We start from the raw sequence: 27,776 nt of genomic DNA on the forward strand, positions 1-27,776 counted from the left end.
AAAGAATGATGGCTGCATGCTTAACAAAAAAAATTAATAAACACTTACATCCCAATTATACATAGGCAATGCTTAGCAAGATACTAACAGATTCTTTCTTCTGTTTTCCATGGTAATTCAGTTGATGTTTTCTACCATTACTGATTTAGTGACAGTTGATATTTCCAGTCACATAATGCCTGCTTTTCTAAATAAAGTAGAATAAGCTAGACACTTTGGCTATGTCTAGACACTGAACTAACACGCTTTGTTTTCTGAGGGGCTTGAAAGCAACAACATGTGACTGTGAAGTTATCTATAAATATGAAAAATTTCAACTATCTTAAAAGGCAACGTGACAAAAGACATGAAAAGGGAGCTTGAATTGACAGGAGAAGAGTAAGTTACATATCTTGTGTGGTTCACTTATTGTTACTAAAATTCTAAAAGCTTTCTTCCCTGATAAATTTTTTTTTAGTCTTCATAAAAAGTAGGAGAATTCCAAGTTTTTGCCTTTCCTACTTTGTTGAGGTTTGAAGTATGAAGAACTAGCTTGGTCATTAATCAAAGTTTGAATCCTTAGCTTGCTTTTAGCAAGATCTAGTGAATAAAGCAGGATTTCTTTCCAAGTCTGCTCATGACCTTCTTTAAGACGGTAGATTAAGCAGGTGTCTCTCTCAGCCTGTTGGAATATGAGCAATATACAACCTTTAAAAACTGTGAATGAAATGCTGGAGGGGGAGAAAGTAAGGAATCAGAAAAAAAATCTGCTGTGTTTCTTAGATTTTATTTTCTTTGTACCTGTACTAACAGAATTCTGATTTATTTATTCTGCTTATTCAAATAATTTTCCTGGAAAAAAAAAAGGAAGAGGAAAAATATTTGCACTGTAGAAAATAAGCAGGACCTATACTCTTTAAAAAAAAAAAAACCCTCAGAAAATCAGGCCTCATACCTTCATCTTAAAGAAGGGAAAAGTTGCAAATCTATGGCAATTTGGTTTTGGTTCTTTTATTTTTTTCTTCATGTGGGCTTTTGTTAAGTTTTGGCTTAAGTTATGAGAATTTTGCCACTTGTTTCCGTAGAGTTAATATTTAGAATGTAAATTTTAAAAAGAGTAATAGCCTGAGCATAAGAATTCATGCTTTTCATGTCACCTCTCAAATGGCTCTTTCTGAAGCTCTAGGAAGATTTCCTCAACATTCTGATTCTATTTAGGCCAGCTATAACATAAATAAATTAGAATAACATTGTTTAACAGCTTCCTAAGAACATTCATGATTAATTGCTGATAAGTACTAAATATTACTGTGAAAAGTATGTGTTGGCATGCATATGGCATGCTTAGTTTCTAGCTGATGCAATGCTTGTGCTGCAGAGGCTTGGAAAAATACTGCATTATCAAGGACTTCTACCTTAAAAATCCTATAGTTTTCTAAGACTCTGACATGCCTTAAGACAGATCTAAAGGTAAAACACTATTACTGTAAAATTCAAACCTAGAATTTTAATTCTCTGTAAGCTGTTGTAAACAATCAGTTTTCAAGCAACAAGTTAAAGCCTCTGGTCTCAATTTCATGATATTGCCTGGGAAACAGCTTAGTAGGTGGCATTGGCATTTGGTAGGATCTAGTACAACGAAAAGTGAAAGATTGTGGTAAGATGCTGCCTGGCATGGATCAGGATGACAGTCATAAAAATGATTAGTCAGTAGTGTGCCGTTATCAAACCAGTTGTGTTCTAGGATTCTGCTGGTTTTCCATATGGTACTGAAAAAGGTTATGCCATTTTTTGAAGAAAACTGACTTTGACTTCTTTACAGTTTGTTTAATTCTTAAGTGTGTTGTTTGCTGCTTTAGATCCTGAAATTAACCTCATCTCCTGAGAGGCGATATATGTAACTGTACAATTGAGTAGTTTCTTATTTTTGTACTTAGTCTTAGCAGATCTCTGCAAAAGGTCTATATATATCTTTATAGGATGGGCAGCTGAGTATACAGAATTTCTAGCACGTGTAAGATCTTTTTAACAAGAAGTGGTATAATGTTCATGGTCTGGTGTTAAGGCTGGGATCAAGAGAGATGTGAAAGGCCACATCGGTGAAATTCAGCAAGGAGTCTTCCATCCATATAAGTAAGACTGGATGAATAACAAAGAAATGTACAGCTTAGGAAATGATAAGAGGATACAGTGAATTTCCTGCAGAAAAAGGTAGATAAGCAGCTGTGAGAGAAGAGCCTTTATAGAATGAGTTGGCATTTTTAGTTTCTTTCCAATTCTATAGCTGTTTATATCGTGAACTATGGTTGGTGAGAACATGTACCCAGGCTGGTGGTTTCATAAAGAAACAAGGTTGTAGATGAGTGCAAAAAACAGTAGCTTTGTGATTCCCCAAGGAGGTCTCTAAGCGTTACCATTAATATGAACATTATGGAAGGGCAGAATGGGAAATTTTTCATTTCCCTTACAAGATACATGGAGAGCTCCTTTCCCTTTGATAGCTTTCAGAATATGCGGATGCTCAAAACAGCAAGAAGGAATTACTTTCTAATGGGTAAGAGTCTAATCCCAACTCAAGTCAATCAGAATGACTCCCTCTAGTCTGTACAGCTACTGAATCAGGCTCTAAATATCGTAGCCTTTCACCTCCTCTTATAATTATCACTTTTATAATTATGGTTGCTTCTGTAGTGTGCTTACTGCTATATAAAAACACAGGGAAATAGTTTGTCAGTCAGTTCAAAACTGAAGTGTGTAACAAACTACCTGTGGAAAGATCACTGAGATTCAGATAGCATGTGCATCACGAACAATGATAAAAAAATATTGTGAGGCTATTATCGGCTAAGAAAATACTACTATTTTAATATAACATCATCTTCCATTAAAATACTTGACTAAAATGTATCTGGTTGACCTGATCTTTCATCTATACCAACTGTGTTGGTGTGTAGGTTGTCAGAGCAGGATAGAGACAAAGACGGGTTTTGTCTTTCTCCCGCATTCTCACGTGGGTCTTGCAAGAAGGCAGGCCTAACTTGAAAACCATGGTCTCAGCCTGCCTGTCCCCCATGCACTCAATCTGCCACATGATTCAAGTCACCAGAGTCTTCCCAGCCTATTGGGAAAGAAGACAGCAGAGAGAGACGAGGCGTTTACTAGCCATCAGATTGTTCATGATGTGATCGCAAGCTGCAATTTGGATAATGCTGGTCTTTAACTTAATATCCCAACTGCCAGAGCAAATAATTTCTAGGCTTTATCTACAGCAGAATTAACCATTCTGCTCTGACTTGAGACACTGCTTTTTGTAGCAAGAATCATGTTATGTTAAACATAACCTTTCCCGAACAATGGAGATGAGATCTTCATGTTGCATGTGGAACCAAGGTACAGGGGGAACTTGGCAGAGTTTTGGAGGTATGCCCTATTAGTCTGTAACATCTGTACATCTGTACCAGCCCTAAATGAACAAACGTACTAAAGAAACAGCACTGGGGAGAATGGTGGGGGCTGGAAAGAAACACAGTAGAAAAGTAGCTATAGTTTGATTTATGGATAGAGAGTGGTGAAATAGCTAGAAGGACAGCTCTTATGCTCTGACTGGACAAGGCCCAAGAATTTAGCTTTGATTATAAGTGAAAAAACATAACCGGTGGTTAAAAAGATTGAGTGGGCTAGGAGCTTTGCGTCTAGTAATATAGTTCAGACAAAAAAAATTCTGTCCCTGAGTGAGGCTGAGGAATCGGTTGTCTGGGGATACGGAAGTACAAGCAGCTGTACTTGGTACAGGCTGTAGATACAGTGGGGGAGAAAGCAGGAGGGAGAGGAGGAGAGATCACGTCTCCATTTCTTTGCTTTGCGCTTTCTGCTTTGACGAAAACTTGGGGGCCGAGGTGTATGTGCCGTTTACTAGATAAGATATGCAGAACAATTACAGGCTGTACAGGAACATGCAGTAATTTATCTGTTCTTAAATTGTAGGACAGCACTGAACAGTCTGCATACTGTGATTAGTTAAATTCATTGCTTCTGACTTAAAATCTTTTTGGCTGCCTCAATTGTTCCTTTCATCTCTGCATACAAGAGGAAGGCTGGGACACCAGAAACCTCATCAGTACCAACAAAGCTTCCTTCTACTCTGCTTTGCAATTATAGTTGCCCATATTCTTGATGTTCAGAGACTCACACAAAGCAGATCTCTTCACAACATAAATACTTTCAAAAGGATGCTCTTGAGGCTGCTTGGGATAAATTTGACCTATTTAACTGTTTACAAAATGCACTTAATTCTCTGTATTTTCTTCCATGCTCAAACAGGTGATTCAGTCTTATTTTTAGGGCGCTAACTGACAAGCACCCAGACAATAACACTGTGCGTGTGTACCTCAAACTTAATAGAGAAGAAAATTGGTCAGTAAGTCACTAGGTTTTCATTTCATGTTTTCTGTGAGGAGGTGAAGCTGTTCAGTAAGGTCCCTGGCCAGCAAGTGTGTAATTACCCTTTTACCTTGCAGAAGGTACTAAATCCCTCCCAGCACTGGGACTCAGCCATGAATTACCTTTCCACAGCAGCCATATTCCAGGAGTAGCCCCTCCTGAACTTACATGGAAATGGTCTTGCCTTTGTGCAGCAAACCTGGGATCTGTGAACTCTGGGAAACCACTGCCATTTTCATTTAATCAAAAAAAATGTCAGGCAATGCTTCTCCTCTGCAAGGCCACTTTTAAGGGGCCTTCTCTGTAGGAAAAGCCATTTGTTCGACAATTTTCATCCTGTGCCATGCAAACTTCCCTCAAAAATAGAGACCTGATTAACTCCTTTTTGCGTAAACTGTCACTAAACAAAGCAATGCATGCTTGCTGGGATGAAATACAGGATAATTGGGGTTTTCCATAAATAGAAATGTTGCTATGAGCCATCCAGTAAGGGCTTGATTTCATCATTTCAGCCTAACACTGATTTAGGACCTGAAGTCTTTCCTCATTGCTGCATATTATAATTATATGGGCAGTAGAAGTGAAAAAACGCTCATGTATATGATAAAATATAGTTATGGATGTATTTCAAGTTCTTATACGAGTCCCAGTTATCAGAAGGGTAACAGCTGCTTTTGTCTCAATTGAAAAGAGAAAGACTATCAATACATAACAACAGCTTTTATTAGAACTGTTGGCCTCCACATCTTGTCTCTGTTATACTTTAAAGCTTTTTGTTAGGGAAAAAATAATAGTCATAAATGAAAATATATTAAACTTTATAGCAATAAGCATATTGAAAGTATTTGCCCTAAATAAGAATTTAGGAATGGGTACATAACTATGTAATCATTACACATTAAGATAACTTACAATATAAAGTCAGATAGGGTGGATGTGATAAATAAGCACCGTAAAAAGCCTCTTCCACTCAAATCTGAGATGCTAATCTTGAGTTTTGTGACATTTTATTACACTTTATTCATTAATGTTATTCAAATATACAGGGAAGGTAGTGACTGTCCTCCCACAGGAGGACAGCAACACATGGCATACAGAACACATCACTGCCTACTGTAGATTTTATCAGTGCCAGCTTTGCTCCACAGAACGGCAACACAAGGCATAAATAAAAATAAATCCTGCACTGTAAAAGCCCGCAGTAGTCCACAATACCTGATACTACAAAACCATTTTTATGTGTCCTTGTATCTCATGAAAAAATATAGGTTGAACAACGAGATGAATAGTTATGTATACTTTACTCATATAAAATAAACTAGTGCCACCTGGGAGTGAGCTTTTTATCACATATGACCCTGAAATAAAATAATAGTACATAAATTATGTTATAGAAAGCTCAACAGCTTCTCCTTGAAGTTTCCATGGGGAAGCAGCTGTCCAGTTGATTGGTCACCTTGAAGAAAATCCTAAATGAAAGAATTATACATTAACATCCTCAAGCAGTAGTTGTCTGTAAACGGAAATGCCAGCATGGAAAATTTGATTAACTTCCCTGAGGTCAAAGGCAAGGTAATTTAAAACAATATAAAATGTAAATTTCCAAACTAGCATGAAAAAAAGTAGCAAGGATAAAGGCTGTTAATAATTCAGTTTTTTCAACAGGCAGTATTCAGAACAGTAAAACTTTTAGTAAACGAAATACATAGTACAAAGAAAATGTCCTGCCATATGAAATAAGGCACTAAATCTCAAGATAACAAAATGCTTTTACAATTTCATCTCACTTCCCATCTGCAGACATCCATAGGCTTCTAATTCCTTCATGTGCATAGAAAGATGTTCCTGGTGTCTCTGCTTTTGTACCATATTTATCATACACTGGCTTTTATCAAAATATTTAAAGTAAGGGATAATGAGGCTGCATTTTCAAAACACTGCAACCACTGGTTTGGTTTTGCAAATGACATATCCATGCATATAATCAGCACATGGAGTCACACTTGCATTTCAAAACTCAATTGCTTGGCAGTGCAAAATTTATTGTGCCTACAAAAAGCTAAAAAAAACCTCCCCAACCTCCCCCCACCTTGACCCCTGGCTACCGAAAATACCAGTATGTAACCTTGGAGCAATTAATTGGCCACATAAGAATTCTGAGAATCCGCAACATACCTCAGGCATCATTTCAGCAACATATGCAAGTAGCTCTGCACAGCTTTGAGAATGGTAGAATATGAATATTCCCTTCTGACTCTGTCTATTCCCTTCTGAGACATTCTGTTTGAGGAAAAATTAACTATTCGGCCTCTGTGCATGTAGCACCTTTGAAAACCTAGCTCATATGTTTTAAAAAAATTAAACCCAGAATCATAAATATTTTCTGTTTTTATGCCCAGTTGCATCACAATATTGAAACAGGTTTTTTTAATCTTTCTGTCACACAAGCATAATGGAAGTGTGACGTTCAATTGTCCCATACAATCGGAAGAGTTGTGTGGTAAATAAAAATCAAGAAAAGAGGAAAATGATCCCCCCAGTATACAATGTACAGAATGCCAAAACATTCCCCGCCCTTCTGCAAAAGCATCTACAAAATATGGCATATTTCAACACTCACGGCTATCGTAGCATATATTGCCCAGGGCACGTCCTGTTTGAAGCAATACTTCCTGGTCTTTGCAGTTTAACAGCTGCACCAAAGGAGGGATCAACCCAGCATCCACACATGGGTTCCGCATAAATTCTGCAAACAATGCAAAGCCTGTTAAAAGCGAGGCAAGTATTTTCAGTTTCATCCATTCTCGTTACAGTGGCATTGCAACTGGGCCTTTTGTGAGAATAAACACGTGCATAGACAAAGAACGTAAGTTCTCGTGCAAGTTTCTAGAGAATAAGCCCAAGCCAGGCTTTGGGCCTATGTTCTTTCCATTATTTGTTAATTTAGAAGGAATTAAGAGTATTTAATTGACTTCCATGGAAAGTAATTAAACATAGCTAGACTGAGCATGTTTTTAGCATCACAAAGAAGTGCTGAAAAGAATAGTGAATTCACAATCTTTTTCTCCACCCCAACAAATTCAACATAAATTAAAATTACTAAATAACACAAAAGATGATTTAAAACTAGTATTCATACTCCAAAACGAGCGGCATTTTTTACTCTCTATTCCCTTAATAAGAACGCCTGAAAAGCTTTTGCTTTAAAAAGAAAAAAAAATTAAAAAAGGAATTAAAGTAACAGGCTCTTTATTTCGAAGGTAAGGAAAGGAAAATAAAAACAAAGAATGAGAAATACAAGGGAGATTATGTGAGCCCAAAGGCCCGTACCTTTCCACAGTCTAACTGATGCCCACCATGGGAGGAAAGCCAGAGGATGCATCCACTAGGAAGCTCTCTGCCTTTCTGTCCTTCCTTCCTGCGATGACCCCCAGTCACACAGAACCAGTGTTATTTCATATCCATGGAAGTCATAGAGAATTATCCTGGCGTGAAAGAGCGATAAAGGACTGGTGTCCAGAAGGAGCTATAGTTAGGCAGGCACTGTGCTGCACATTTTACAAGGGAGGTTTACAGAAACAACCACCTGACAGATGAATAGTGTTACTTAATAGTTTGCTACAGAGCATCCTTCAGGGATGTAGCATTGAGACAAAAGGTCAATATGTTTTTGATTTGTTATGAATTGCAAATTATGTCTCTTCCTGATCCTAGACTATGTTGGATCTTCCAAAAACCAGTTTACCTTTGTGTTGCTTAGTCATTTCTGAGACAGAATGAACCAGGGTGTACAATCCCCATAAAAAGAGATGAGAAAGTTTTTCTGATTCTGGACCAACAGAATCCCTCACACCAATAACTCAAAGATGTCAAACAATGCTTGAAGTAAAAATACATTTTCTTAAATACTCCCTTTGTTGCACCTATTACAATGTTCTTTGATGTTTCTGTAGCTACAAAATCTTGTACCTTTGGTAGTTAATCTTGCAGTGTTATTTTAGCCAAAGAAATAATTGTCATAGAGGTAAGAAATCCTCACGTGATGATAAACTTTGATATAGCAACAAGTAGATGACGTAGAATCAGCAATATCTATATACTTGCACAGGTCCAACAGAAGATAGTAGTCAGCACAATTGACTCACCTTCCTTAAGATATTGTAACATTTTGAAACTGTAGACAGATGCTATACTGTGATAAATAGTGATGGTACCCATCGTAATGAACAGAACAAGTATCAGACTCATCTGTTCTTTAAAATTGGTCTTGCCATGTCCTTGTAACTTTTTATCTATTTCTTTATCACCCACTTTCATCTTCATCTCAATGCGTACTTATTAAAGGTATCATGTTCCTCCCTCTGTCTTCTCTGTCCCCTCAGCCTCTTCCTCTCTTAATTGCCTACAAAAACTCTTATCTGTTCCTCAGCTTCCCCCTGCATCACTTTCTTTTACACTCACTAATTTACCATAGTCTGAACATCATCGAAGTCAGATTTATGTTTTTCTTCTTCTCCTAGTCTGTGACAGGAAATGGAATTTGTTCTCTCCTAAAAGACACAGAGGTTTCTGTTCTGTTGTATGTTTAGGTTATTGCTCATGTGGTGAAAAGGAGTAGGAAACCCTTCCTCCACCCCTCTCTCCATTTGGAGTGAGCAGAAGCTTTCGGTCTCTCATTCAGCAACAAAATAATTAGGCAATATGCTGAGTAAATTTGTATTTATCAAGGTCATGTAAGGGCAAGAAGTAAAAGAAATGGTGCCATATATAGCAAAATAGATCTGTGAGACAGCAACAAAAATGTGGTAACTGCAACTATATTTGCAGATGATACTACACAGAAGTAATAGAAGAAAGAGAAGGTAAGCAAGAACAGAAAGAAGGTTTCCAGAAACTTAGTGGGGAGATGAAGCAGATCCTGGAAGGAAACAGTGAAGAATCACTTAAGAAGTTAGGAGGAGAACCCCTGAGGACAGAGTAACGTAAATTAAAGGAGGACAAGATTTCAAAAGAGAAATGTGATTGTGTTGTAGTATTACAGATTGTAAAGATGTTCTCATTCCTACACCTGGCAAAGAGGAAGACACTAAAGACCTTGGAAGAAGGTTTAAAAGGTCCACAGCGGGGAGAGAAACTCCACATAATAAGTACCTCTGAGCCTTCAGTATGCTCCCAGTTGAAAGGGAAATGGCTGTAGCTGGAGAGACAAGAGTGACTAAAGGAGTTTTCGGTGTTTGGATAGTTTAAATGGGAGAAACTAACATGAACTTATGTTGTGAGGAGGAAAGAGTCATGTGAGCTGCAGAGATGAAACACAGCAAGAGCACAAAGGAGGTGTAAAGGAGGAGATGAAACAACAAAATCACTGAGGCAAGTAGAGGGGTTTGATGTGAGCAGATGAGGGGAATGGGAAAGGAAAACAAGAAGTGGGGAAGGAAAAGATGGTCTTTTCCCAGTAAAGCCCATATTCAGAGTAAGAGGCACTGCTCCCAGCTCTGCCAGTGCTGCATGGCACGACCATAGGGAAATCAATTAAATTGCCTGAGTTTAATGCCTACTATCCGTAGGATGTTGATAATACACATTTCTCAAAGTGCCCTAAAGCTTGTTGAAAAAAGGTGCAATATAAACATGAAACACTTGTATTCTTATGTAAGAGGACAAAGAAAACAACAGAATTCAAATGAGGTGTTCCTGCTTATGCAACTATTTCAACAGAGTTAGAATCCAAAGAGAAACACCCAGCTCATCTCAGTCTTGAAAGCACTGGGCACCTTAAATAATTTCTGAATACCTTCACTTTAACCCTGGCTGCCAGAGGTCCCAGTTACACCTGCTAATAACTCTAAGAAAAAGACAAAAAGTAGAATGCCAGCTCTTTGGAAGAGTGTACTCATAACAGCAATTTAAAAGGATACATTAGAAACTATTCAGAGATTTTATGTATTCATTCAGATTTGAAAGATACCAGCTAAAATGCTCTGTAAGAGAATCTTGCAGGAAATGATGCATAGTAATCAGTTAAGCTATTCTGAACATTGTTTTTATTCTTAACTTTCCTTTTCTGAGGTAGGAGCTAAAAGGATTGTGAGGATACACAGTTGTATTCTAAATATTCTAAAATTCTTATTATGAATTTATTAAGTACAGAAAAAGCACGTGATATGGTTGCATGAATATAATTCTAAAACATTTCTAAGTTTAAATTTCTGTGTTTTCATTTTTTACTGAATATTTATCTAAATAATTTTAAAACTTAAGAACTAACACAGTATATCTTCTTGTTAATGCTGTTTCTGAATATCTACATATAGTATGGTCTCAAAATCAGTGAATTGGATGGAGGAGGTCACACAGGTGCTATCAGTTAAGAAGCTGTAGTATTGTGATTCCAAAGAAAATGTGGAAAGGGAATGTGGAAATAACCAGCAATAACGTAGCCCCTTCTCTGAAGAGGCACCATGAGAGTTTACAGAGGGAGACACACAGCCGTCAGGCCTGCATGACTACAGCAGTTAAGAGACACCCTACTTTTCTCTGCCTGGCTTCTGCGGAAGGAAAGTGAAAAATGCAATCTGTGCCTCTTCGGGTGGGACAGCAGCAAGTCAAGGAGTAAGAAAAGTCAACCACAAACCTCCTCTACCCTCATCACAGGGTCTGCCAGTAGCATCTGCCTGCAGATATGAGGCCATTTTTTTGAGCTCAAGGTATGCAGGTTATTGGGTGAGCTTTAAGATAATTCTTTCTAAAGAAAAAAAAAAATTAAATAGTTTTAGATTATCTCCTACACTATATGACTGTATGTATATAATACATACCAAAATGGACCTGATTCTCATTTGGGATCTTGAGTTCTTACTCTAACACATATAATGCTCTTTAGGTAGGAGCAACTGGTTTTGGTGTAGTATCAAAGGCCTCATAATGGTAGTAACATTATCACAAATCTCAGATCAAAGAAACTATCTCCTATCCCTTAACCACCTGTATACATACTGCTGTTGTAACTGGATGCACAAATGATGCACATTTTTTTTTTTAATATGCATTTCAAAAAGCCAGTGGTGTGCTACTTCTGCCCAATAAATTATACTATCGATTGTCTTAAAAAATAAATGGCATGTAAGGACTAAAAAAAATTCCAGCAGCCAAATGCTGTTTTGATTGTATTAAAAAGTAGAGAAATAAAATTTGACAAAACAAAACCACAAAGAGTGAAAAGGAGGGACATGAAAGGTGTCTAATCTACAAAATGAAAACATAAATGAAGTAAAACATACTGACAAGTGAGGTGAAAAACTGAAGATGTTCCAGCAGAAAAGTTCTTGTAGAAAACCTCACCATTTCTGGCTACTTCTGCTATGATGTTAGCTACTTTTGCTGTGCAGGAAGACTGTGGCGTCAACAGACTTGCAAACACCTGAAGAACTCCACTTTTCTGGATTTTTTCACTTGTCTCCGTATCTGAAAAACACATCACACAAAAATGACTTGTGTATCAGCTTGCTTTGGGGAAGAAAAGAAAGAAAAGCAGAAAGGAAGTTAAGTTTTCTCAAAAGTAATTCTTAAAGTACTTATTTTCCCATATAACAAGACAAGTGCTGTTTCACTGATCGTATTTATTTTACATGATGTAGTCACAGAACTTAATACTTTGCCATTCCTAATCAATTGATCTTTATAAGGTGACTGTGTTATGTAAGTAAATACAGATACATACTCATGCATACACAGGGAAACTACTGGAGAGACTGGTAGAAAGACTAAAGGTCATGGAGTCATATGCAGCATCCTAAGATACTATGTAAAAGTCCAAGGAATGGTACTCTGAAGTGATGAATTATTGGAAACATTCAAGGAATGACGAGGGGAAGTCCCTTTCAGCTGAGGGCACAGCTTAATGCAGTGCAGGAGTCAGAAACTGGTGAAGAGGGAGAGCCAAGCAGATCATGGTCTAGACTCCTCTTACTCAGCTTGAGCATCTTCTATGTTACTCTGCTAAGCTACAGTAGCTCCAGTATAGTCTCAGTAGAAGGGAAAAGGAAAAATAACATTGAGTTTCTTGTAGTAGAGATCAAAGATTGGGGACAAAACTTTTCCTCTTTCTGCCTGCAGTAGAGAGGAATTGTGCAGCTGGTCTGCAACAGGGCCCCACCTAGCATTGCTGGCCGACAGCTCTGTGACAAACTGAAAACTAACATTGATTCAACTGCAATTAAAAGTAAGGTACTAGATGCTAAAACATATTTTGCTAGTGCTTTCAAATAATGGCATATTTCACATGAATATTAGTGAGACATACAATATGATTAGATGGCAGCTATCACTTTAGAAAGCAGCATGACTCCTGAAGCCATTCATAATGGAAGATGATGATCTTCTCCAAAGATGGCTGTGACATGCTAAGTGATGACTTTTGCAAAGCAAAACAAATCCATCCGAATGCAAGTCTGTTGTTCGACAACCCTGTCTCACAGGGGCATTTTTAGAGCACTACAACATGCACAAACTCCCTCACATCACTTAAAAGCTTCACAGTAAGTATAAATTAAAATTTAAAAAATTGCTAGAGCTTGCCAGTAGTGGTGAGAAACAGATGTAGACATTTCAGAGTTGAAAAGAAAGTCCTCTGAGCACCACTTTCTGCAGTTTCTTAGAAGCACCCTTACTCTGGTGCAAGAGCTATCCAGACAGGCTGGGCAGCAATAGTAGTAATCAATGGATTTTGGTTTTATATAGTATCTTTCAAATCTAGGAGAAAAGGAAGGGTTATTATACATTCCTGAACAGCAAAAGAGGAGCCTTAAACTAATCCTTTTTTTTTTTTAATACAATGTTCTCTGTTTTCCCCTTAAACTAGTAAACGCCTATTTTGTGCAATACAACTAGCAGCATTTTGCAAGCACTCTAGCAGTGCTTCGCCTGTGACTTGGTAATGACATGTCAGTGGGCTCACCACCTCCTCTCTCCTCCTCCCTTTCCCCATTCTCAGAGCTGCAATTGATTTTTGACTTGTGGTAGCTCCAGGATAATCCACGCTGCCTGTGAGCATGGGAGAGAGCCACTTGAGCTGACCCTGGACAGAAGCCAGCACAAGCCTGGCAGAGGTGACTCATGTGGGTTTTGTGGCTCACAGTATGTACATGCTTTGCTGGCTGGGAGCCCATGATGCCTAGGTGACAGAAAATGGACTAAAAGGAGATGACTTCAAGTCTGGATTGCAGTTATGCCTCTGTATTTCTGTATTCAATTCCATCTTGGTCTTTGGCTAGGATTACTCATCTACAATATGTCAGTGATTGCATCTGATAACAAACAGATTAGGTATAAAATGAAGATTGATTAATTTCAATGTATCATGCATAATATAAGTGCTAATTATTATTATTAACCTGTTTTCAATCCAGTTAACTGCAGTTTTTGAAATGCACTGAAAAACTTTCTCAGAAGATATAATGCCAAGGAGCTTATGGCTTATTTGGAAGCTTTTATAAGTTCTGACATGTAGTAGATATATTCTCCTATGGATATATACAGATGAAAGAAAAGTCTGAATGCAGAGAAAATCATGTTAGGACTAAGGACTGGTCCACATATCTTAGCTGTCTATTAAAGAAGAGATCCTCCTTCTCCCTTAAGTTCAAAACTGAAAGTACAGAACTCAAAATTGAAAATGTAGATATCTGTGAACCTGTATTAGTAGGCAGGAGACGTTAATGCATTTTCTTTTGCCACTCTGCTGAAATATACAATATCCAGTCTTATTTTTATGACCTGTAGTTTGATGGACTCATTACTCTGCAAAGCCTAAATTACATAAATAGAACAAAATATATCCTGCAAGAAGTGGGAAAATAAAATTAAATGCTTCTCCAGGCCAGTTGTGTGTGGCAGATATGCACTGATTTATTTTATTAAGATAAGCAAGCGAGCACCAATAAAAGCACAGGGCTTAACAGACCTGTCAGAAATTGGGAAATCTGCTACCCAGGATCACATAGCTGAAAACAGATTGTTGACTTTTTTCTTACTGTTAAGCAGTACAGGAGACACAGCCGTGTATACTCTCCTCTTCAAACCAACATCCCACTGGTTCTTGTTACCCAGGCTGAGTACCAATGTCAAATTTTTGCTAGTCACAAAAGAGGGAAGACTGATTCATTTGATTAGCAGCCAGTGTACCTCTCCTGTCACTGGGCACGGATACCCCTACCTCCGCTCTACCCTGAATGAGTGCTCAAGCGTTATTGTTTGAGGGGGGGAAAGCACTTTACTCTGGCATCAGACAGAAGGACAGCTACTAACTATGCAGTCCACAGAGCTCTCTGAGGTGTTTTTGCCAGTAATTGCTTTGGGTATAAAAAAATGCCATGGGGCGCTTCAGCTTGTCTACACCAAATCTACCTAAGCTCTGCTCTTCCTCTGCAGAACTTTTACAATTTGCACATTAATCCAGTGTCAAAATAGAGATATGACAGTATGACATTAAATCCTTGCAGGTAATTTATAGTATATCCTCCATAAAAGGCATTGTAAGGGAACATGCCAATAAAATTACTGTTACGTCCTCATGCATGTTAGTCTAAATTGTCCTGTTTTGTATCTGCAGAATAAATCAATTTTTTTCAGGGATTCTATGTTCATCACACTAAAGTTCTAATGAAGTAAGTGGAAAAAAAATGTGCTGAAATATACAAAATAATTTCTGAAGACATATATAATTGGTAGACATTTTAGTTATAGAAGATCAATCCTTTTGGAAGGCTTTTGAAATGCTTACACAAGAAACGTATTTTAATTGGAACAAGATGTCTTATATATAAACTTAAAATTGCCTTGTTAAATCTGCATTTTTCCTAAGTATTTTTTACATTCTTTTAAAGGAGGAGGGCTTAACAGGTAAATGATGCACAGGGCTGCCCTGTGGAAATTGGGAAGTCCAGATGAAGATCTTCAGCCACCCTTCAGTTGTCTGAGGAGTCAACTGTACACTCAGTTCAGGTAGTAAGTGTTGAAACACATGGCTGTAGAAGAAAATACCAAGTTGGAGGTTTTGAAGATGATTTCGGCACAGCTGTAGGTATATAAGCAGTTTGCCTGTTTCTTAGAAATGCCCAAATGGGACAATTACTTCATGGCTACTTGCAAAATACAAGCAAAGAGTCTTGTGTGTGATGCTGTGCACATGTATGTATGTGGTTCTAGACCCTGTTCTGCAGCATGCACTGAAGGTATAACGGTGGTGGTAAAGGTCTGCAGCTGCAGACAGCACTGAAAAGCAAATAACCACCCTAAATCAAGCGAAGCTTTTCTTCTGCTTTGTTTTTTCCACTTGCAACTAGATAGTGGCACGGTTGTTAGGGCAGGGGCTTTAGGTAGCATGGATTTAGATTGCCCGCCCATACACCTCTGTCTCTTTTTTGCTTAGCTTCATATCACGTGAATCCTGTATAAAAGCATAAAAAGCGAAGGGACAGAAACTAAGGAAAAAGAGTGTGGGGTGTTGTTATTCTGGAGAGGACGATGAAGGGTCATGTTTACGTAGCAGTATTTTCACTGTGATTGTAAAAACCAAGATTTGGTTTTCCTTCTGCAGAACCTAAGACTGGAAGATAACATGCCAATGCTGCCACAGAGCTGGTACCCATACCACTGCCTGGGCCTAGGAGAAACAGTTTGGGGTTTGCTGAGAACTAGAAGTTGCCACTGGCTTTAGCAGAGTCAACCCTCAGTTCTTGCCTTCATTTGCCCTCTTCAGAGACTGGAGAAGGCCTGCCTGGCTTCCTGTCTGCGTGCGTACGCGCAAAAGAGGTACTGTTTGTTAAGGATATGAATCTGCTGCATGCTTGTGTCTGGGCTTCCTAGTAAATTATTAGAGGCTAATTATTTTGAAAAATTATTTCAGTTGTCTTCTTTTGAATTGCTATTTCAATGTATTGTCAATTGTAGTTGGAGCAAGTAAAACCAAATGTTTCTCAAGGTGCAAGAAAGATCTAGGCAAAATCTCCACCACATAATCTCCGCCCATGCTTTTTTGCCCATAGGCAAAAAAAAGAAATTACAGCCAATGTTAATCACATGCTAAAAAATTGGCTTCTGCTTACCATTTTAACTCCTTTAGCAGAACTGCATCCCTTTTCAAATCTGTTCAATTTGTCTCTTAAGGAAAACTAACAATCTAGGTAGCCTCAAAATCCTTTTGCTCTATGTGATGTCCAGATTTCTACTGCTTTCTTTTAAAGCCTGATTTTCTGTCTGCATGCACTAACCCACCCGTAGAGCACCCACTGTCCCCCATCTTAAGGCAAAGAAACTGTAAGACTGTAATAATGCCGCTTTAGAAACAGCCCTTTTGCACACAATAAAATACAGTGATGTGCCACAGCAGCATAATTGGGGGAAAAAACCTCTAAGGTTAAACCTGCAGCTTTAGATGTCTCTTTATATCACTAGATATCAAGATAAAGGGTATGTTAGATCACATAGTGCCAAAATCTTATTAATGTCATAGCTGGGTGATTAAAATGTCAATATCCTTGCTTTTCATGGTTTTTGCAGTGCCTGAAGTCAGAATAATAAAGGGTGTGGGCAGGAAATTCTTTAATGCCATAGATCAGAGCTGGAGAGCTGAGCACTGTGGCTATCAGACTGCTTAATTAACTAGCAGAAATCACTACAGGAAAAAAATCCAATGAAGGTCTCAAATTAAATTCTACACTCTCTTCCTTCTCAGCTTTATTTCCTATGAATTTTCACTCCTATTTCACTCTTTTCTCCTCTCTGCATCATTTTGTTCACCTTCAAGTGAAAGAAAATCAGGGAGGGGGAAGGGAAAGGCAAGGCATTATCTGTCAGAAGCGCTACTACTTTGCCCTTGCTAGCAGAAGAAAACTATAGGTTCGCTGTTCCTGTTCTCTATGAACAATGAGTTTAAGTTACACTATTAGATGTAACCCAACAGTAGTGGAGGCTAGCACTGCAATAATTCCCATGTTGTGGAGTTTTACATGAGAAATGAGGCACACCACAGAATTGTAAATGAGTAGCTTCATGAGTGTCCTCTTTATTAAGCCAACTGTGTTTGCAAGGTACTCTTTTGAAAAATGTATGTATTTCTAACTGCAAAGATGTTTTATAAACCTCCTGAAACGACTGCAGAAAATTACCTTGGCTTTACAATGTCTCTCCTACATGTACTCTCATCAGAAAGAGAAAGATGAACACATGAATAAATAATGATGCGCCACGTATATCATGAAAGGACCCTTCCATCTGCTCTTTCAAAAGGCAGAAGGGAGGAAAATGAAGGGAGCAAGGGATATCTTTCTAACTGACACATCCTTCCAACCACCACCGTAAAAAATGTTCATGTGACCAAGAACAAGTATTGATGCTCTCCCCATATAAGGCTGCCCTCAAGAAGCACGGTCTGTCTCCATGGCCTCCTCCTGTATTTTCCAAACCACAAAACAGAGATTTTAGTCTGAATACAAGAGCACAAAAAGTGGGTTGTAAAGAACCTCAGTGAAACAAATGATGTGCTCTCACACAACAAAGAATGCACCACTGATAAGGAGGCTTTTGCTTAACACACCTAGCCAGAAAGACTGTTCCAGTAATCAAGAGTTGTGTTTACAGGAAAAAACAATCCTCTAATAATAATTTGTATATAGAAATAAATATATAAATATAACTTCCTTTTGGCATGCTCCTCCTCACATGGGGAAATCCCCACAAATACAATCTGCTTGCTCACCTATCCTTCAAACTAGACCCCTAGGAGACAGGGAGGGAGGATTCTCCTTAGCTGTGTGAGTGTTTCCATCATCTTGGTGTTTGCTCTGTTCTGTCTCTGCCAGCAGCAACAGGACAACTTCAATTCCTATTTTTAATGAAGAAATGGAGATAGTGCACAGATGTTTGTAATTAAAATCTCAGCTCTAACAAGGAAGGAAGGACAGATGGAGAGACAGATTCACCAACCAACTAGCCGCATGATTCCCACTGATTAAATTCTCCAAAAGCTATATCCAAAGAATGAAAGTGAATTTCAGTATGAGACCCACCCCTTGAGTAGTCTGTTGCAGGTACCAACGAAGTAATTTAATAACAATACATGCTAGCTTTGCCTTCAGTGAAGAAATATGCACATCAATAGTTCCATGGATACGTCACAGCACAAGGCAGAATATTAAAGTTAGGCAGCTCAGAACCCCTGAGCTCCTGAACTGGATCTAGTTTAGAGCCCTGACACGTAGTTTGCTGGATCTGAGCTGTTAGCTCCCCCGCTCCCCCCTTCTGACTCACCCTCTGCAGGAGGCAAGCGCTTTGGTAGCACAGTTGCTGTTCATGTTTTATAATCTGTGTGGACATTTTTATCTGCCTCCTCTGTTACTTGGACTAACTAGACTTATTAAAGGACCCTGGGTAAAGCCTTAAGTATCCTCATGCTTTAGTTTTTCAATCTGTATAATAGAAATACTAGGCCTCTAGCGTAAAATCCTTTTCCAAATTCAATTTAGTTTAAAAATCAAATTAGATTTGAAAGCTGTGCGTTATATATGCAGGAACTGTTTCATATTCTTTTTAAACAATCTCTTAAGAGCGCTCTCAAGCAAACTCAAATGCCTGCTGTAAAATTCTGCCCAGTGCTTATTGGAAGAGTTCATCTACATACAAAGGAATTTTTTTTAGCTACTGATGTTTTTCAAAAGTGTTGCTGCCAAAGTAGCTTAAGGAAAAACTAATCTAAAAAAGATCATGTTTTTAAGTCATAAGGGACTGAGACAAAACTAAGAATGAAATCTCAGACCTGAAATTGTGAATTATATGATCTCTAAATATAATTTTTTGTAAAAAGCAGGCCTTTTCATTTGCTTCTGTACCGCATTTCAAAAGGCAGGCCTTTTCCTTTGCTTCTGTATTGCATTTAAAAAATGCAATCTAAAAAGAAATTTGTCAATTCTATTATATGGAACTGCTATTCACTGATGCCTTCTGCAAAGAAAAAATATATAATATTTAATCTTTATTTGGCACATTGTGTATTCAATGAATAACACTTGGAATTTAACACTTGGATAAACATCATTTAACTATCTGGCAGTAACTAAATACATCACTATTAAGAGGAATTTATGTAAAATATAATCCCACTAAGCAGCAGCGATTACCATTGAGTATCATTAGGGTATGCCAGTTTACTGGGAGACAGTCCAATAAAAAGCAGTCACCTTGATTTAGTATGTTCCAATTAAATAAGTATACTGTAATAATATATACAGCACTTATGATGAAACATTTCTGGATTATGTGTACACAGTGCCATGAAAAGGCAACAGCTTCATGAGCAAAGATGCAACAAACATCCTTCTTCAGCAAAAAGAAAGAAAGCTTTATAACACAGTATTTGAGCCAAAACTCTTACAAAATATCTATCAGGATCCCCAACTTTCAGAAAGGCATTTGTCTAGAAATCTTCTCAGGTAAACTTAATGGACTCCAATGAGCTTAATTAGCTGAGCTGGCCCAATTCAGTCGGAACCTCTGAGTCCACCACAAGAAATTATCTGCGTAAGAGGCAGACTAGAAATTCATGCTTGTATGAATATGCTGGTCAAGGATGCAGGTTTTTGCTTGACAGCTTCCTACCAGCAAACCCTTACTGCCGATGCAGCTATACTGCCAAAAGCTACAAAAATAGTCTGTTTTGTTGGTAATGTTACTTTCCGAGAGATGTGGTGTAAGGTGTTGTAGCAAAGGAATGTTTTAGCCAGTAGAAACTGCATCTGTTCTGTACTAAGATGGTTTCCATCCTTGCTAGTGCAAAAGCAGGCCTAAGCCTTTCCTAGCAGCAGAATAAAAAACCTTCCTCAGGATTCCATGTACTATCTTCATTTTCTCACCAAAACTATCTATATTTATGAAAATGCTCCTGTCAAATGTTTTCCTCTGTAATCCATTATTACCATTTATATGAGCATAAGACTTGACTTTATGCACACAAGCCAATCAAAATTATTTTGGGGCATGCAAAATATTCTCAATTATGTTAAATGTTATATTAATTTATACTAATATGGATGTTGTAAGACATAATTCAATTACAAAAGCTAAATGTTTATGTCATGCCTCTTCCTTTAATTTTATAGCTTTATACTCCCCAACAAGAAAAACAGGTTTATGTGCTGCTCAGCAAAGACAGTGTACTAAGAAATAAACTGGAAATACACCTTTGAAGGAAGAACACTTTCCTTGACACCTACTGTCATATAAGAATCAAGACTGATGGTAACCCAAACCAAAGGAATTGCTAAAAGAGGCTGTATATATTTTGGCTTTGAACATGCAAATGCTTTGCCATATATATAGCTTTTTATATACAAATATATCTCCTGAGCTTGGTAGGACTACCAAAACATAAGAATCTATGTCCTTAAAGGTAAGAATATATGCAAATGTAGGCAGAATCAGGCTCTTTCTTTATATTCCTTTTACTAATTTTACTCTGTGCTCTAAACATGTGTGCTGCAGTAACATACTGAGCCAAATCAACAGAGATTCTCAGCGTAAGCAGCTGTTGTAGATGGCAGTGGGAATTATGAAGATATGGTATCCATCGCTGCTTAGATATTTGCATTTAGCTTGCTGTTTTCTTTCAAAAAGTTTAAATCTGTTCCGCCCTTCTCCCATTTCTCTCCTTCCTTTAAAAAATCTTCTGCACTACTTTGTTCCTTGTTACTCATCCACTTAGTTTCATTTCTTCTTTTTTTCATTTGTATTCCCTCTCTCTCCCTTGGTTTGAGTAGCCATTAAATACATTATCCCTGCACCACTGATGTTCAAAGAAGCTGGATCAAGATTTAGCAGTTGCTGCACAGACACCAGTTCATGTCTCCAACATGCAAAGAAAACAGGCTGTACGAGGTACTATGGGTAGCTCAGTGCTACACTTAATATTTTTGTGGTTTCCAAAACAAAACAGGAATAATAAAGTAGTAAAATCTTCGTCATGAGCTAAAGCCACCACCTTCCTAAATAATACTTTAATCTCAGCAGATAACTATAGATTTCAGTAGACAATTAGCAATAATACTGTTTTGGTTTTGTCTTTTTGGAGGAGGATGTTGTAGCTTTCGTCTGCATATTTCCTTTTCGTGGATATACACCATAAATGTCTGTTGCTTGTTTAAATGCTCGGACTGGGACACTTACATACCAGGACTAACACGCAGGCACGTGTCTGCTACGTCCGAGTACACACCCATGGGTGGCTGCCTCCTCCTCCTAAGATCACAGGGGGTGGCACGGGGATCACTGGAGGGCAGACATGAGGAGGATCAAAAATCCAACTAGAAGAGAGACTGCTGCTATGGTATTTGTCATTGGACTTAATTCTACTAGTTATCAGTTGGTTTACAAGGCCACTGATCCAACTGGTACCATTGCCTACCTATTTGCTCGTCCTATGCTAACTTGATGTGCTTCTGCACTGGCTTGTGTTGTTACAGCTTACTTGTTAGCAATGCGTATTAAATCTGTGGGGATGCTGAGTGCTCTTTTTTTTATTTATATGAAACAACAGTAGCCAAAAGTTAATCCTACCCGTGACGGTCAGAATAGGGCCTAGAGATGGTTACTCTTTTGTTTTAAGCTATAATGTTTATACTTTAGAATAACTCTGCTAGGACAAAGGTTCTACAACTTTATTTTTTCTATGTCTGGGATGGGAGGGTAGTATGTCTTCTACTTTCATACTAAACTGAGAGGATCATGGAAACAAAAGATGAAATGACTATTGCTTAATCCTGTGTATCCTAAAGAGGTACAAGATTTCACTGACATCAGATGGCACTCTCATGTGCTAAAAGTTAAGCAGATAGCCGCTTACCTGACTCTGCAATGAATAAATAATAGTACGTACACTGAACTGTCAAAAACATCCAAAAAGAAATAGATAAAAATGGGTAGAGCTCTAATTTTTTTCATAAATCAGAGGCATTAATAGCAACAATAATACACGAAGAAATTCAGAGAAGCAGATTTTTTTTTTTTTAGTTGAACCCTGAATTTAACAATTACAAAATATCTCTAAATGCTCCATGATTTTTCTGCTCCAGTAGAGGAACTGTTCCATCTTCTATGGCCAGTGAAGATCAGAAAAAGGAACATCAAGTATAGGAAAAGCATGCATACTAACTAAATTCAACAACATATGGAAGCCTCAGCTATAAAGAACAGAATAAAATGAATAATTTCCAACTCAAATATAACCTCTGTGTTACCATATGGTTGTAAGAACTGGAAATCCACCAAAACATTAAAGACGGGAAACTAGATGCCTTTGAAAGCAAATGCCTACAGAAGATTCAGGGCGTTGGATGCAAAGCTTCATCACTGATGAAAGAATGTGAGAAATCTGCAGTCTCTGCAGAAATCCAACATTTTCTTAAGCACTCCAGATGCTAACACATCCTCCCCTGTGATGCCATCAAATAGGAACCAATGCATTTCAGAAAACCCACTGGTGACTTTCAAGAGAAAACCTGAACAGAAGCTTTAGGGAGGAGGGCTGAGCTCATGATTTCAACACCATAAAGCCAAAACAGCACGAAGTGATAGCAAAGGCTTGCTAGCAGTTGCCCAGGAAGTTTGTAGCATGTTATTTTCTCTGATACAAGACAGTGAGTACATTCAAAACAAAATAAAACATGGCTACAGTATATAGCCAAAATATGTTTTAGGACAAACCAAAATAGCGTAAAGAAATTGTGTTCATTATGGGGAGAAAAATGACACGCCAAAGAAGCCTTAGAATAATGCTGAAATTTCTAGTGTGCTGAAACCAGCACATTAGCCAACCACATCTTCAAGGTAAAGTGCATTATTTTAAACCTTCTTCTCTGAACTGTAAGAGTTTTCCAAAATTTCTAAATCCCTTTCAAAGTTGGGGCCTGCCCTCTCACTTAAGCTTCTTTATTGATGTGATTTTGCTCAACTGTTTTTAGACAGAAACTTGTCAATTCATACTTTTAGCCTCCAAAAAAGTGTATGTAAAATAATGTTTCAAATGCATGTGCTAGCCTTTGCACTTCAATTTCATGTCAGATATTTTTCAGAGCCAGGTGCTGAAGGCTGGGATTAGTGGGCATTTTCAGCCTCTTACACTGAGTAGATCAGAGCCAAAAATAACGTTCTCAGCAGATCTTCAGATTTCTCATCTGTCAAAACTGGGTTATTTATGTCTGCTATAACCTCTTGTATCTGAAATGCAGCATGTCTGGACTAGCAATAACTTTTTTTTTGTTGTTACTGCAATAATTATGTCCCAGAAGGCCTGTGGTTTAAAAGAAAACTTCTATTTCCTTCTTGTTTTGTTTTTCTCAGGCAGTCCTTTCTTGTGGACCTCTACTTGAGGATCTTGAGATAACTGCACTTTTTTTGATAGGCACAATATTTATGAGACGGCTTTTAATAGGTATAAATCTGTATATGTTGTGATATAAAGTGATGGCCAATACTGCTTTCTGTTGTACTTCTCTATACAATACAATTAACCTACTGTTCCGAAAATCCGATAGTACATACTCGTATTTTTCTTTGAGTGTGAGATAAAAAAAGAAAGCATTTACTACTTCTTTCCAGAAATGTAAGCATACTATCTTTCCAAATACTTTTCTCCAGTGCATAAGTGCTTTACTCATTCTTTTGACAACTTATTTTTAAAAAAATAGATTCCATATGTTAAGCTATCATATTTTTCTGTTAGTTTAGCCTGCCATTGATTAAGGTTTAAATTGAAAATATCTGATCATAAATGGATGATCATAAATGGATGAAGTAGTATCCATTGTCTCACAGATCTTTTTCTACATATAACTAGTTCAGTTCTAACTACTATGCCCTTGAATTATGATAGCAACACTGTGCTTTTAGAACAAAACTCTTGAAACCAGTAATTGTTTACTTTTTTACAAGATAGGTTTTGGTTCCAAAATAGAAAGTAACTTGAGCTTGTAACATTCAGCTGGTTTTTTTATTATTCAAAAAATAATAAATTTCAGTAATATAACAAGTCTAATGATGCCACTGGAGCTGATGTTTAATACTGTCATTTTTCTACAGTATTAGCACCAAGAATTTCTGTCGGTCAGGAAAGCAAATATGCCTCTCTCGCATCTTTAACGTAACTTTCAGTGTGCTGAAAGAATGAGATTTCAGAGAATGCTCCTCTCTAACTTGTCATTAAAAAACCCCCCCAAAATACCCTTGAATTCCAAAGTTGCTAAATATGACAGAAACTTAGCAAAAATATCAGAGTAAATATACAGCTTTCATAACTATGGCTAAGACTTTGAGGCAGATGGCTGTAGGCTGCAGACAAACAAGTATGTGACATTTGTGTGTTGGTCGGAGAGCAGCCTGAAGCCCAGGGGAGGGACCTTGCTCACCCCTCTGCAGAGAGCACTGGGAGGTGACACAACTGCATTTCCCTGAGAAAAATACATCCACATTCACCTACCAGAGCTCTCCTTCCCCCAGTTTCCTCCTGTGGATTTTTCTGCAGACTTGAATTCTTTTCTTCTTTACGCACATTATTATAAAGCAGCTACAACATACACTGTTTATTACTCTAACCCATTGCTGGGGGGAGTGAAATGACCCCTGTTTGTCAAAAAGCCTCAAATTATAATGTAAGGAATTCTGACATATTAAACACAAAATTAAATTTCATTTTGCAATGCACAGTTAATCTCAGGGTTTTTTTTTAAGCTGAATAAAAAAAAGCTGCAGAACCTCAGAATCATATTCTCTGACAAAGTAGTTCCTTGTTTTTTGCCTTTTCTGATTGTTATGATCATTCTATGCTTCATATACTGTAAACAGTCTGCTTCCAGATCAGCAAAATTCTTTCTTCACAGGAACACATCAAACCATGTGAAAGAATCCAAATTCTACAGAGCAGACAATGGAGTAATTTGTTTCAATACATAGTTTTAAAAAGAAATTCATCTCTTGCATGTGTTTTCACCTCCTGATTTAGTAAAAGGCAGTATTTCATTTAATGCATGGCTGATATTATATTTCTTTGCTGCTAACACTGCTTATAGATCATGCACCACAGCCTTCCTTTAAAAATCTAAATTATGGAATGTTTAGCAATCTAGGCATCGTGAACACTGGCAGGTGGAGAGAGATCAAGCATTCACGTTTTCATTTCAGAAGTAAGGTGGGCAGAATCTCAGTTTACGTGAATATGAATGAGGTAGATCCACAGAGGCGAGAGGACCTGTGCCGATTTACGTTAGCTGGGAATCCAGACTAATGTTATGTTACTACATGTCTTCATTCCTGCAGGCCTTATGGCTGCAAAGTCCCCAGCTATGTCAGTTAACTTCACTGGGAATGCTGAAGGAAGTCCACACAAAATGAGGTATGTTCTTGTTATTCTAAAGCACTTCTAATGCATGCTTATCTCACATTCCTCTGTCATTGCTGCCTCTTTCATCCTAAAGTTCCCAGTTTTATCTAGTGCCTCAAGCTAGTCCATATATGAGTGGCCTCAGCCAGAAGTGCTGGTGACAGATAAGAACTAACATACCTGCCTAAATAGGAATATATGTGTCTTCAAACAGTGTCTCCTGAAGAAACCATCTGTGCAGGATTTTCAGATCCAGGTCTCAGACACGAAGGGTTGTACAACTCTCTAGACAACCTCTCTAGACAAACAGTAGCTAAAACCATTTGAATTTGGCTTGCCAAATATTTACCAGCACTTATCGCATTCAGCAAACTATTTGGTCCGCCCTTGTATAGTTTGGCAGGTGTATGTGCATACATCTTAATTTGATTGGTGTGACAAATGGCAGAATAGCTTGTAAAGCCAGACAGGAGGTATCATGTTCCAGGGCACTACAGCCTGTCCGGGATTATCAAAAGATCAGCTGTCAGGAGGAGTGCGGGAAACAAAAGAAAAAGCAGCAGATTACATACCAAAAAATTACAAGCTACAATATTCATCATAATTTTGCCACCCCTTTCTATATGGTAGACAATATGGGAAGAAAGTAGTTTGTAATGTTTTAACATAATGAAAAGTTAAAAGGTTGGATGTAAAGTAAATGGAACTATAATTGTCACTGTATTGTTAGAGACTAAGGAATTTAACTTACGTTTCCGCAGCAACCACATGCATGCAGTTAGCAATTAAAAGCAGTGTAATGCTCTCTGAAACTTTCATATGTACACGCAATATGCCCAAATTGATGTTGTGGAAATTATTATTTCCTTGTTAAAAATCTCAGAGTTGTATTAACACTGGGTTTAACTGCTGGTTTTGGCTGGCAGTAGATGAGAGTGAGTTGCATTAGTGTATTAGTAATATACTATATTTTATGTAAGATAAAATAATATGAAGTGAATAAAACTGCATTGATATAACCAAATGCATGGGAATATACTAAAGGAGAGAAGAATAATTATTTGAGAAATCTTACAATTTACGTGTAGTTTTATATAAACAATCTGATTTCTAATTATTATTATATAATAATGTATACACAGATACAGAGGTACAGTGTGTATCCCGTATCTATATGATATCATATATATATCATATATATGATAATACACACTGTAACTAAAAGAATCAATCAATAAATAAATCCATATTAAGATGTTAACCGGATGGATGAGAACTATGAGAAAGGACATCCATTGGTTTTTTTGGTCAAAGGAAGGACAGTCATAGTGCATTGGCAGCCCAATAATAACTCAGAGACTGCAGCATTTAGAAAGCTATTTCTTGAATCAACCTATTACATGCAATTTACCTCATAATCTCTGAAGTCTTTTGAATGTACTGCTGTTCTCACAAATTTATTCCAAAACAGAAACCTGTCTTCTACGAGGATTTTTTTTTCCAAATCATCAGACTATCTTGAGAACTAAAGCCTGTTGTTCAAAGAGACTCAGCAAAACTTAGGTATCGAAGTATCTAATTCACTTGAAAGGGAATTTATATACAGGTTCCTAAATCACCAGCAACCTATTGAAAAAACTGTCCCGTCTAACGTATCTAATTTTCAGTGAGTTATTTTGTTGCCCTCAATCTTGGGCAACTGAAAATATGTGGAGATCTGTATCATGTGGCAGCTCAGTAGGATTATATTCATGTTACTGACTTACATGCAAGGAACATGGTAAATGGTGGAGCAACTATAACTAAATTTTTTTAAAACTACCCAAAAGAGAGAGGTCAAAATCCTAATAATCTGCTTATCTGATCTAGCAGCTACGAGACTAGAAAAGATCTTGGAAGGAAGAGGAAAGCCCCAGACTGAGACAGAAGAGAATAG

General features: G+C 37.7%; 1 protein-coding gene across 8 annotated transcripts in view; it reads right to left on the reverse strand.

Annotated features, from left to right (window-relative positions):
- The window catches only part of RAP1GDS1 (Rap1 GTPase-GDP dissociation stimulator 1), a 99,236-nt gene that overhangs the window by 35,392 nt on the left and 36,068 nt on the right, over positions 1 to 27,776 (reverse strand). For 5 of the 8 annotated variants that reach the window (XM_075751571.1, XM_075751573.1, XM_075751568.1 and 2 more), the window contains exons 3-4: positions 11,761 to 11,883; positions 7,040 to 7,165 (exon numbers count right to left, since the gene is read on the reverse strand). In XM_075751571.1, the coding sequence (XP_075607686.1) occupies positions 7,040 to 7,165; positions 11,761 to 11,883 (249 nt within the window). Of the gene's footprint in view, positions 1 to 7,039; positions 7,166 to 11,699; positions 11,884 to 27,776 lie in introns of all 8 variants that reach the window. The other 3 variants (XM_075751572.1, XM_075751569.1, XM_075751570.1) reach the window with 2 other exon arrangements.

The sequence above is a fragment of the Balearica regulorum genome, chromosome 4 (assembly GCF_011004875.1).
Source record: "Balearica regulorum gibbericeps isolate bBalReg1 chromosome 4, bBalReg1.pri, whole genome shotgun sequence".
In the NCBI taxonomy this organism is placed as follows: domain Eukaryota; kingdom Metazoa; phylum Chordata; class Aves; order Gruiformes; family Gruidae; genus Balearica; species Balearica regulorum.